Below are 12,911 nucleotides of genomic sequence, written 5' to 3' on the forward strand. Positions count from 1 at the left end.
TAAGTTTCTAACAGCTTGAAGATTGTTTCCAGAGGAGCTGGTAATATGCAAATCGTTTTAGCCCAAAGATCACTTATTAGCAGATGCTATTCCTCATCTTGGTGTTGAGTGGGTGAGCAGCGATTACCTACAAACAGCCTCAGCAGCAGATATACTTTTTTCTATTCCCATTAGCGTGAACCTCAGGGGGGCTTTCTTCTCCTCATACTGTAACAACTGAAGCTAAATTTAATTAAATGTAGTCCACAATCCAATTTATACTTCCCCTTAGCAGGAAGATGGAACAAAGAATCTGCTCTGTGACACTAAAGGGTTTGTTTTTACCCAGCTGCTGTTAGTGGAAGTTGGGGCTCTGAGTAATTGCGTTCAAACTTGTCAGAAAGCCTTCCTTTGAGGTAGACAGTTTATTTTCTCACATAGAAATTACATCTTTTATGGGATCAGACCAGTACATAGACAAATGTGTTTGAAGCTTGGTAGAATTCCTATCATCTTATTAGTTCAGTGACATATGAAAATACCTGACTGTTAATACTGTTTGTTTGATAGTTATAGTCAGTCAGCACTGTGATTATCATTTTAAGGTTTTGTAGGATTCCCACAGACAGAAGAAATTCTTCTGTCATGATAGGGGTTATTGCTTTGTTTAATTTGTAAAAATACTAACTTCTTCTGCTCAAAGTTTGGCACATGAAACTTTCTTTTAATTCCCAGAATGTGAAGTTGTCCAGTTTCTTAAATCAACTGTTGATTCAAGTTCAGTATTATTTGCTACGTGAAATTGAGCCAAGACACTGGAACATGTTTTTAGGTAGTATCACAGTGGGACTCAGAGGGCCAGTAGTCGCAGACTGGGGGTTGCCTCTCACAGACACTCAGGCCACGTCTCCACTACAAAAGGATGTAGATCGAGGCCTGCCCGCAGGTCTGACAGGTCATCCAGCAGGGCTTGCGTTGGTACAGATAAATCCCTACAAGGAGCATGAAGCGTGGTGATATGGTTTAGTTCAAAGGTTCCTTGTGTGGGAGACACCGGCCTCCTCACAGTGCTGCATGGGTGAGGCTGGAGCTCCGGTCCCCGGCTGCTGTGGGGACACCTCACTGTTGCAGCGCGATGAGGACAGTCCCCGGTCCATGCTGATAAAGATAAAGGAACAGCGGTGAAAGTATTCTGCTGTGTGCCAGGCAGGTTGGGCTGAAAAGGGATGTGGGTAACATCTTGGCACATAAAGCACGAATTGTGGTTTCCCTTTTGTCCTTAACTGGACGGTGACTTCACCTTGGGACTTAAAAAGCTGTCACTGAGAGTCATGGCTGGGTCAAATGCGTGGTCTGATTTATGGCATGCAGTGGAGCACGTGTCATACTAAAAATGTTTTACTGACCTCTCGAAGATGTGCCACGCATGAAGAATCATTTTCAGAGGGTGCAGAGAGGGCATTTTCTGTAGTTATTAATTCTCAAGCCTTATCACACTGATAGTAATCAAAGTACAGGAGAGGCCGTGCACAGCACACTGATGGATACGCAGATAGTGACTTTGGATTTCATGGCCTTCCTCGTCGTTCGCCGCTCAGAAATTCCTGCCCTGCACTGCTACCAGCATGATTGTCATTTTAACAGCTATGTCACCTGCCAGAGGCTCAGGATAATTTGTTCTTTGTCAAGAAAAGACATCTCTCAACATTTAATTTATAGAAAAAGCCATCAGACATTTTGCTTATAAGCTGTCCACCTGAGATATTAAGAAGGAAGAGTTTTATTGTTGTACAGTTCAACAAAATAACACGGTGGTCACGTCTGTGCAGTGGGGAGGTTTCTGTATCCCCCCAGGTGAAGGCTGTGTGTCAGCACCAAGCCTGGTGGCATTGCAGGAGGTGTCAGCGGATGGATGGCGCAGGGCCTGTGGCGGTGCGGACACTCCTATGCTGCCTGGGGTCAGCTCTGTACTCAGCCTTGCAGCAGCCAGGGCAGAGCTTTCACCAGGCTTCACCCCACCTGGGAATAAGGAAGCTGATTAAAGTCAGGTTTTGATTACTGTTCTGATCCTGACAAACCACTATGTATTTTTTTTTTCTGCCGCATACTTGCCTGCATACTATGTTCTGCTCTCTGAAGGTAAGTTAGTAGAACCTTTTGAAAGCAGATGCTGCAGCTACCAAATATCCTGTGTTTATTGCATAGACTCAACAGCAAGGACATATATATATATACATTGCATGTTGAAGTACTTGTTCAGCACCTGGTAGTTGACTACTTTTTTCTGCTTGATCTCAGCTAAGGCAGAATGACAGAAAATGTTCTTCGAATTGTCACATTATAACTCTCAAGAAAATGAACTTTTGCAAGTTGGGTAAACAGGGAGCAGGAGGGGCCTCTAAAATTAAGGCACCAAAGGAGCAGAGTTGCCTTGAATTATTTCCAGGGTAACTGAGAACATGCTTTCACTACAAGTCTTAATTTTTCACCTGCGATTGGATATTATGGTGAAAAGTCATAGCAGTTATAAAAGTCTGAAATCAATATTAGATTTTTCTTCCATCTAAATTTAATTAAAGGAGGAATTAGTTAACAGAAGCACTAAAATAATTTCTGAGCTCTGGAGAGGGGTGGAAAAAGCAGACCTAAATCTGTCGCGTTGAGAAAATAAAGCAGCATCAGGCAGGATGCAAGGGTTCCCCAGTGCTTCATTGGCTTCTGCCTGCTCAGTGCTGTCTCTGAAGTGCAAATTAAAGAAAGAAAGAGAGAGAGAGAGAGAGAAAAAAAGAAAGAAAGAAACAAAGAAAGAGAGAGAAAGGGACTACAATGTCTTCTGTCTGCCTTGCAATTTCCTCCTCTTTGCTCCTTGTTACAGGGGAAATCAATATAACAGTGACCAGACGTGGCTGTGTGTGGGAAAGAAAAGATTATACAGAAATTTTCCATGGCAAGAATGAGATTGTTTAACAAAAGTGCTTCCCTTCATTTTATTACAAAGTTAATAATGGTGATCCCAAAGTGTGTAAACCTGCATACATCCAGCATTCATTTTTAAATCGTACCATCAGGTTTAAGACTACCAGCTGCTGCCCCTTTTGTTCTCCCTTTCTTTCCATTCATGGCTGTTGCCAGACCAGTGCATCACTTATCTCAGCAGTGCCCTATGGATGGCAGCAGCCCCCAGAATGATGTGAAGAGCCTCTATGGCCATTTGGCCACCTGTGTCCTCAAGTCTCTTCTGGCTTTAAAAGAAACAAAATGCAACCACCAAGAAATTCTTACAGTAATTGTAAAAAAGCAAGTATTGTGCATTCTTCGTTAAAATAGTCAGGTAATGATTCCATAAGCAGAGAATCTCTACAACAATAAGGAGATCCCTTCTGAAAGTTCCAGGTGAACTGAAATAAGTGCATACAGATACGTGGTATTTGTACAGAAAGACAAAACCTGCCATCATTTATCTGTAAAGAGCAAGAGAATCGACTGTCATCCAGAAAAATAATACCTCGTAGTCTGATTTAATTTGTAAACCACATACGGTGCTTTAGGAGCGGTAAAATCAGCCAGCCTGTACAGCAGTGGTATGTTCATTCAGAAGTGCTTCTCTGCCGATCCCTGAAGCAGGATCATCCCACTTGTAAGGCTGAGTTTATCTCGCAGTCCCAGTCCCGTGGCGCTGGTGTCGGTGTGCCAAGACCGCGTCGTGGTGGTTGTTAGGAATTGTTAATTACTACAGACAGAGTTTCCAATTGTCTGTGACAAGTTTAATGTGGGAATTGGTTCATTCCTGCAAGATTCAGATCAGCCTCTCCAGAGTTCCTGCCTGCTCCTGACAAGCCTGGTGGGGAACTCAGTATTTCATTCCTCAATGTAAACTGCTGGGAAGCAAACTTTGCTGCAGCTACCAACTTTTGGCAAGGGTTTGAAAGACAGTGAGGCTGATCAGTAGTGGCACTGACATGAGTGGACTGAGCTACACCTTCCTTTCTTTTCCTTGGTCTGACAATACCTCTGGAGTATTAGTATTATATAGCTGGCAGAAGACATTTCTTTTCTCCCCATGGGGCAGTTGTGTCTGCAGAAGTGCCAGTACTGAGGCACGATGATTGGGAAGGTTTGTGTAGTCAGGATGAAAAAGAGGAAAAAGACTGCCTTCTTCGACAGCAGTATGCCTGTTAGGTGAGTGTGAGCTTCTTATAAATTCAAGCAAAGAGGTAGATAGTAATCTCGGCATGAGAAAAGTTAGTAGCAAAACTCTGTTGATTTCAGGGAGGTCAGAATTTAGCTTAGAAGCCATGATCTTTTGCTGACGTGAATTTTCTGGGAGACGTGAGTTGACCATCAGTTGACATTAAAACAGCTTTTAAAGCTCTAGGAATAAAGGGGTTCTTTTGTCCACTTTATGAAGTGGCATAGCTGAAATAACATTCCCTGGATGCTAGTTAAAGTGTAGAATTTGCAATCTAAACACAGAAGAGCAAGTATGTAACAAGAATATAGTATAATGAATGAATTCTGTTTGAATAGTTGAGAGAGAGTCTGTGTTCTGTAAAGAGAGAACTTTCTGTACAGAGAAAATAAGCAGAAGGAAGGATACATTTCATCTACTGATTAGAGCAATCACAGCAGCCTATAATAACCAAATTAAATAATAGACCTATAGAAATCTGTGGACAGGAAGGGGTATGGTGTTGGTTTTTTTTTCTTGTAGAGTGCCCTTGTCAATCCAGAATTCCAGACATTGCTGCAAAGAATTATTGAAAGAAAAGTCATGAATCATTTTTTTATTCTGCTGGCAGATACCTCACTATAAGGAAAGGAGAAAGATTTGGGCAGATTGAGCTTTCTTTTAATATTCCCATGTGCCCAAAATTTAAGTCTGCAGGGAAAGGTTCGTGGTATCTTTAACAAGCATTAAAAAAATAAAAAAAGAACCTGGATGGTTGAAACCCTTTGGAACCGTCAAAGTGAGTTGTCACACAGATCTTGACAGTTTAGATGGCCTAAATGGGTTTTTAGACACCTACTGCCTGATAGCCTGTCTGCTTGGCAGACAAAGATGCCCGCAGACTCCTTGTCTGTCTCTCTCTCGCTTTTTTTTTTTTCCTTTCCTTTCTAATGTTGCAGGCCTTTGCTGTGAATGCCGTGGTTGGGGTAGCTTCTGGTTTGTTGTGTTCTTCCGAACTGTGTTTTGGGGCTTGTTTGACGTGGATCCTTCACTCTCCTGCGTGCTTATGGTTTGCGGAGCTGATTTATTTGTCTGGAGGGGGGAGGCCGGACAGCGGGGAGGCACGGGCCGCGGGAGGCTGCTGACGGGCCCAGCACCGGGCCTCTGAGGCCTGTGAGGTGTCTTGTGCTTTGCTCTCTTTTCTAAATGGCAGTGTTTTGGGATGAGCTGGGCTTTCACTGTCGAGCAAAACAAGGATCAGAGCTTTTGTTCTTAGAGTCCCAGCTATGGCCAGACAGCAATGAGAAGGCCGACGTAGGCCTCGCTCAGGTTTGGGCAGGCTGCGGTGCCAGAGCCTTGCTACAGGCGCAAAGGAGCAGCTGCTGCCGAAGCAGTGGCACTCGAGAGGTGGTGCAGGCAGCCTGCCTGCTTCAACCCATGGCCATTTGGCAGCAGCGCCGGGGCAGAAGCACCCAGCCAAGCCGTGAGCTGGCGGGCTGCCCTCCATTCAGGCTCCGGCTGTAGGCAGCCAAGTGACCAGCAGCTGTGGCTGTGAATAGCAGGAGGGCGTTATTCCAAGAACAACAAGAAGAGAAGTTTCTTCAGCTACGTCTAGGGGCTTTCGTGGCTCTTCCAGATGTGTCTTCTCATTCCAAGGGGAACTGGAACGTGGAAGGTGCCCAAATGCAGCCACCCCTTTTGGATCACATCCACTGGGATCCCCCAGTTGTGTGAATCTGGTTGAGGGCATGTTGCTGCTCCATCTGTGGCCGCAGTAAGCAGAACCTGGGCAGTATTTGCTTGAATATGTTGCCTAAAGTTTGCAGTTGCAGCAAGGAGAAAATCCATTCTTCCTCTGTGCTTTGTTTCGGCATGATGTCCAAAAGGATCTGTAAGTAATTGTGTGCGTTGCGAAAATGGTTTCTACAGCAGCAATCCTGCTAATGGCCACACAAGGACTGTTCTTATCTGAAAGCTTACTGAAGTGCTTGAATGAATTAGTTTTACAGGGGACGGGAACACAGATGTCAACAGGGACTTCAGTCCTGACCCTTTGTGCAGCCCTTCAGATGCCAGGCATGGCTCTCACTCCCCTTCCACGTCCGCAGGCTCCTACAGCCTGGAGCTGTGTTCAGTAGAAGGCAACCTCAGACACATCCCTAAAAACCCCCGAGCACACAAAAAGCCTGAAATGGATTCTCTGGGAAATGGCACGTAGCCAAACAATAAATTTACAGCTGGGGTGTGTGTTGGAGAGATTTCATTTTAAGTGGAAGCATGCATAAGCCATATACTGAGTGTCCTAAGTGAAGTCAGCTAGGGAGTAGAAGAAAGTCCCCAAAAATCCTGCTTTCAAAAGCTCCAGGGCATCACCATCTATGCAGCCACATTTATTGCGTACATGTTGAAGATAAGGAAGTGATTTTCACTCGTCTGTCATAGAAAGTTAACGTTGTGGAACGGGCTCATGATCTATTTAAATGGATTTCTGCAGCAGCCTGTGAGATCCTCACCCCAGCGCCTCTCAGTGGCTGTCAGGCACTTGGGATTTCCTGGCTTTGGAAGTGCTTGTGGTCCTAGAAGATGGCAGTAAGGACCTGGAGCAGAGCAGGAGCCGGGCTCCCTGCCGACCACACAGCTTTCCTCATGATTTGTCAGAGAACCACTATAACAGCTTTCTAGTCACAACTCTGAGAAATAAAAACTTGTCCAGCATGAGTACCTTTAGGCTCCCTGTCTCCTGGAGAAGAATCAGCTCCTGGGCCAGAGGATCCACCCCAGGGCTGATACCTCTCATAATCTTTATCTTGTCTGTTGTGAGACAGGATGACATCGCAGGCAGGCTTGGGAGTGCTGATCCTAGGGGTGACTTGAACCTAACTGTGCACAGGGGAGCTTCCAGGGCCTTTCAGTGGCTGCTGCTGCTGTTTCTCTGCTGACAGTGTACCTGGCCAGCTGCAGCTAAGTGCTTTCCTGAGAATATCTAAACATGGGAAAAACTGGCTCTGTAAACCAAGTTGTCTGATTGTGCTTTCACAGGAATAAGGAATGTCTGCACTGATGCAGCTGTTGGCCAGCTGTGTTCAGCTAGACCAAACCTCTGCTCATCTTGATAGAGAAGCCAAAGGCAGGTCCTCACGAAAGCAGAAGATGAGAATGAACTGGAAAGATCGGTCCCTTGATGTAGCATCCCGGCTACATCAAACTCAGACGTGCCATTCTCACATGAAAAAGCTGAGGCACTGTGGGAATCATGTAAGATTGTGTCTTTAAGGAGGAACTGCAAGATGATAAGGCTCCAATATCTACGTAATTACAAACACATGCCAGTCACCAGATGATATCTAGACTGAATTTAAGCTCTGAAACTTTTCCTCTGAAACACAATCTGGATATCATAAATGTAAGAATGAGGAATATGTGTATCAACAGCTTACTGGTGTAAAAAAGTGACTAAGGTGTGATGGTTTGGAAATACGAAGTCTAAAACACTATATATTGTCCTTTGTGCTTTAGATAAGACCTTTCCGTATGTGTTAAAGCTATATTTTTTTGTGTGTGAATGGGATATTTAGAGAAAGATGGGTAGGTGATATGACTTTGTCTGAAGTAACCAAGCAGATGAAGACCTGCAAACATAAATATGCCTTGTGAGATTTGTACTCTTAAATAGTTTTGATGAGCTGCTTGCTTTTCTAATTGTTAGCAGGATGGGGCCCTGGGGCTGTCTGCATCATTATCCAGTAATGCTGCTGGAGGGATGTGTCTGCGTGTTGTAACCATGAGGTACGTACAGCTCCTCGCCGGGCAGGCCGAGGCAGCAGGTGGGAGACGTGCAGTGCCGCTGTCTGCTCCCAGCAGCCCTGGGGGTGAACAGGGTCTGGTTCCGCGGCACTTTCCAGGCTTTGGAGCAAACAGCAAAATCTGTGCCGGGGCTGTTCTGAAGGCACAAAAGTTACCTCCACCGAGACGGGAGTCAAGGGTGGCAGGCTGGAACAGCTCTCGGGGTGGTTCTGGTGGAAAGCATAGCCCAGCAGCCACGTAACAGCACTACACATCATTCATTAGCATTGTTTTGGTTGATAGTTTGCTGATGAGGGTTCGTGGTGGTCTGGAAGGTGTCCGAGGGCTGATGAGACTAGGCACAGCCCAGCACAGCATGGCTGGAGCCTGCCTGACTGCATGGGCTCTGTGGCATTGCCTGGCGAGGGATGCCGGTGTCTTCACACGAAGTGATGGTAGAAGCAGAAAACACTAGATATCTACAAGGTGTCCAGCTGCTCGCCTTCTGAGGACAGGAGAAGCTTGCCCATGGCTTTCCAGGGTGTTTGAGCCTGGTACTTGGGCACAGGTGGAGGGGAAGGTGGCGAGTTCAGTTCCTTGCTGACGTGTGGCCAGCATGATCGCGGTGTGCCGCATCACGGTGTATTTCACGGCAGGTGCCTTCAGATGGGGCACTGGCCTCTTACTGGTTAGCCACAGGGTAATTTGGTGTGTTGCTGCAGTGCTGTGTAAGTCATTATTAGTAATACTGTACTGTGTACAAAGAGGTAGCCTTGGTGAGTGTATTTCTGCTTAAGATTAGGGTGATGTTTGTAGTTCAGTTTCATCTACTCTTTACCTCTCCCAAAAAGAGCTATAATCTTGTCTCCTTTTGCTTTCTGTACTGCACCCCCTTAACCTAAGCTGAGAAGAAAATAAAAAGTGTTGAAAGGTTAAAGGTATATCTTGAAGGCTGCCACAAACAAAGCTGTATTTCTTCTTAATGCTTTAATTCTGGAGAGTGGTGTAGATCAGGGAATAATTCTGAAATGAGTTTCAATATGGAAATCTTTAGCATAAAACTTTACTCAGAGGTTATTGATTTAATTATGGTCACATTAACTGCTTCCTCGATTTGGTCGTGTGTGCAAATCTTGGAGAAAGGTTGGGGGCTTTCGCTTGATGTGAACTCAGTCTGTTTTAGCCGCAGTGTAAAGGGATGGGATTCCCTTTGAACCAGGGCTTGGCCAGAACAGCGGTGATTATGGCTCAAAGTCGCAGTGAGGAGAAGGAGAAGGTGTTAATCTGCCCACCGTTCAAACGTGTCCGTTCCTGGCACAAAGCACCCTGGCAATCAGGAATTACGGAATTTTTCCGTAACAGGAGGTAATGGACAGCCTATGCTCCTTAGCAGTGCTTGGCCACTTGCTTGGGATCTCCTGATGTGCAGCCACTCACGCTGGCTGGCTGTTACGCCGATGTTTGTTGGTTTTTTCTTTCTTTTCTTCTTCTTTTTTTTTTTTTTAATCCACAGTTGTCTCTTACCAGCAAGTAAAAATCACAACATTTGCTAATCTGTTGTCTCGTTCATTGCCATCTCCCCAGCCTGCCAATGCGGCACCGCACACATCATTAGTAAAAGTAGAATTAAAAAGAGTAGGATCGGGACACGAAGAGCTAGAGGGAGATCTGCTGTGCCAGAGCATCTTCCGAACAGACTGGTCTGCTGGCATGAACAGGACGTGCATCTCCCCGTTCTCTCCTCTAGCTGGAGGCCAGGGGCACAGCCTTTGGGAAGCAGCACGTTGTTTCTCCTTGCTGAGATTCAAAAAGCCAGAAATGGTGAGACTTCCCTCATGAAGCTGCAGTCCCACTAACATCCCGCCTTACCCAGGGCCTGGAGACCACCAGCCACTGTCAGCTTCCAACAGTCGTGCTCCAATTTTGGTTTTGAATATGGTTGAAGGAAGCCACCGCTATCTGCTGGAAATGCAGTGTCGGACAGCTGGTGTAGGTCCTCACGCTGTGTCTGTCATCCCGTGGTCATTGTTTTTTGCATCTCTCTTCATACATTCATTTTTCTAAAATCTTTCTCTTTGCTGTTGCTATGGTAAAAGCCTGCCTAAAAGGAAGAATTACAGCAGCAACATCCACTGTCCTACAACAAAATGAGAATGTAGCTGCTCTGTACAGAGCTCTGCCTTTGAGGTCACCGGTGGGAAATCTATAGTGGCAATGGGAGATGACCGAAGTACAGGGACATCTGTGGATATGGTCTTAGTCAGAAGTCCTGCTTCTGGTCAGTGAATCTGTACAACTGATTTCCTGTAAGCAGGATTTTTCCATGATTACAATATTAACAAGTAGTGGATGCCCAAAAAAAGTCTTTTTTTCCTTTTTTTTTTTTTTCCCTGTTAATAACCTTCCAGCTCCATTGTAAATTTCTTCTCTATATACACAAATGTCATTGATACAGTGTTGTATTACAGTGGCTCAGCCTTGCTGGAGGCACGGTCCTTTTCCAGCAAGCTGATTTGAAATGAAATGAAAACCAACCCATGAATTCTTTGGTTCACCTCCCGGAGTATAAAAATGGATGGTCTCATCAATGATTAACACAGCAGATGGTAGCTCAAAGGAGATTTGGAGGAAAACACTGCAGTATCTCCCTCCTCCAGTAAATATATTGACTTAACAGCTTTCTGTGCTCATCCTACCTTATTTCAACAGACACGTTTGAATCCCAGCAGGGCGGATCTCTGCCTTCATACCTGCTCTAAGATAAGTGAGGATGCATTAGTTCCTAGTTGCCTCGGATAAGATTTTGCAATGTTGTTACCGCTTGCTGGTTTGCAGTTCCCTGTGATGTTAGCAGTGGTTTTTAGAGAGATTTTCTACTTCGGCCCAGTGAGGCGTCTTAATATTTCCAATGTCTTTTTACCCACAGCATGGTTACATCATCAGGACATGAGGAAATGGCCTTAGGACATGAGGAAACAGCCTCGGGTTGTGCCAGGGCAGGTTTAGGTTAGAAGTCTGGAAGACTTCACAGACAGGGTGGTTCGGCACTGGAATGAGCTGCCCGGGGAAGCGGCGGAGCCTCCATTCGTGGAGGTATATAAGAGACGTGTGGATGTGGCATTTAGGGACATGTTTTACTGATGGGATTTGGTAGTGTCGGGTGATGGTTGGACTTAATGCTGTTCAGGGTCTTTTCTAATCGCTGTGATTCTGTGATCAAGTAAACATCCACAACAATTTTGCTTTTACATAACTTCACTTCTGGCATATTATTTTGTTATCAATAAGTCCCTGTTACAGTGTTAAACCATTTTAAATATATATATTATGCATGTAATTATATATATTATGGTTGCAAAATGTTTACTCCTGTTTACTCCACAATATTGGATTACAATGTGCATGGGCAGCTGAAAACGACTCTAATGAACCAGTCTCTCAGAAGAACCAGAGGGATGTTTTTAGGCTAAGCGTTTGCAGAATGTGATTATCTGTGTAGCACTAAAGAAATAAAAGTGCTAAAAAACAGACCTTGAAAAGAAGCCCTGCCACATAGTAATTGTGCATATGGCAAACAGCATGCAGTACAGTGGTAAGAAATCTGGAGGCTTTTCCCTGTTACTCCAGACTATCATTGTGAACATACATCCTCTTCTAAATTGACTAATTTGGTTTTACGTTAATAAATACACCACAATCTCTGGAACCTTGTATTCTTTTTCAGATAGCAGCTTCTAAATACATGTACACTTTTTCCTCCAAGTTCACTGCAGAATATTGGTGAATTTGTGTGTAATATACCAGTTCTCCCTCTGGTGTAGATGAGGCAGATGTGAAAGCTCATCTGCGCACAGTTATGGTGGATAATGCCTGCAGAATTTATTGCAAGGTAGTTTCCGTGGTGTACATGATGATGTGAGCTGGCGTGGTCCACCTGGCAGTAAGCTGATCCCGGCCCAAAGGGTGCACGCTTAGCCTGACATTTTTCAGGGTAGCAGAAGGAGCTGCTGCCCGAACAGTTGAACACCACCCCCCACAAGCAGATTGCTCCGAGCCAGATGCCTTGCTAGTGCCAGAGGATGGGAGAGGAAAGGAGAGGCAGATCTGCTTACATGAGCCCAGCAGAGTCCCGAGCCCTTTCCTTGCCACAGCCATTTGTGAGAGAAAGGCAGCGGGCAGGAGGACACTGCACCCCGATGCATATGTGTGCCATGGCACAAGTGAGAGCTTCCACTGCTGCATCCCACCACAAGACCTGAAATTCAGGTGCAGCTGGTGTAGCTGCAGAGGCTGAAGTACTCTGGAACATTTGATTTTAATTGATAATGCTCAGTTCTCATTTGTTTTCACTGACTCGTATGGCATGTTCTTCTTTTATTAGAGATCCGAGCTCAACTCATAGAGCAGCAGAAATGCCTGGAGCAGCAGACTGAAATGAGAGTGCAGCTCCTTCAGGATCTGCAGGATTTCTTCCGCAAGAAGTCGGAAATAGAGATGGAGTATTCCCGAAACCTGGAAAAATTGGCAGAAAGGTTCATGGCAAAAACAAGAAGTACAAAAGACCATCAGCAGTACAAGTAAGAGATATTTCCTTCCCTCTCATCCCCATGTCTGCCATTCCTGTGCTACCCCACTCATTGCTTCTGCTGTTTTTGAGTATTGTTAGGTTGGACCCGGGTCAAAGGCATGTTTAAAATTCTCACTCCTGCTTAGCAGCATAGCTGTTCTCATTGCAGCTAAAGGTACCTGGCTGCCTAAATACTGTTTTGTAGATTTGGACCACTGCAGTTATTCACGTAAACTTCTTAGAAATTATTTCAGTTTCTTAAAAGGTAAGTTGCACAAATATGATCCCTCACTTACTACTATTGACTTTAAACATCCAAAATTCACGCAGTATCTAGAAGAGAAGCAGGGCCTCAAAATTGCTTGAAAGGTGTGGGTTGATCTATTGCAGTGGGGTTGACGGGTTTGAAAGTGT

The 12,911-nt window shown here is 45.0% G+C and overlaps 1 protein-coding gene across 2 annotated transcripts in view; it reads left to right on the forward strand.

Annotated features, from left to right (window-relative positions):
- SRGAP1 (SLIT-ROBO Rho GTPase activating protein 1) overlaps positions 1-12,911 on the forward strand; it is a 150,840-nt gene that overhangs the window by 62,011 nt on the left and 75,918 nt on the right. For both annotated transcript variants that reach the window (XM_083821498.1, XM_083821499.1), the window contains exon 2: positions 12,312-12,507. In XM_083821498.1, the coding sequence (XP_083677624.1) occupies positions 12,312-12,507 (196 nt within the window). The remainder of the gene's footprint in view (positions 1-12,311; positions 12,508-12,911) is intronic.

This window comes from Anser anser, assembly GCF_964211835.1.
Source record: "Anser anser genome assembly, chromosome: 1".
Taxonomy (NCBI): domain Eukaryota; kingdom Metazoa; phylum Chordata; class Aves; order Anseriformes; family Anatidae; genus Anser; species Anser anser.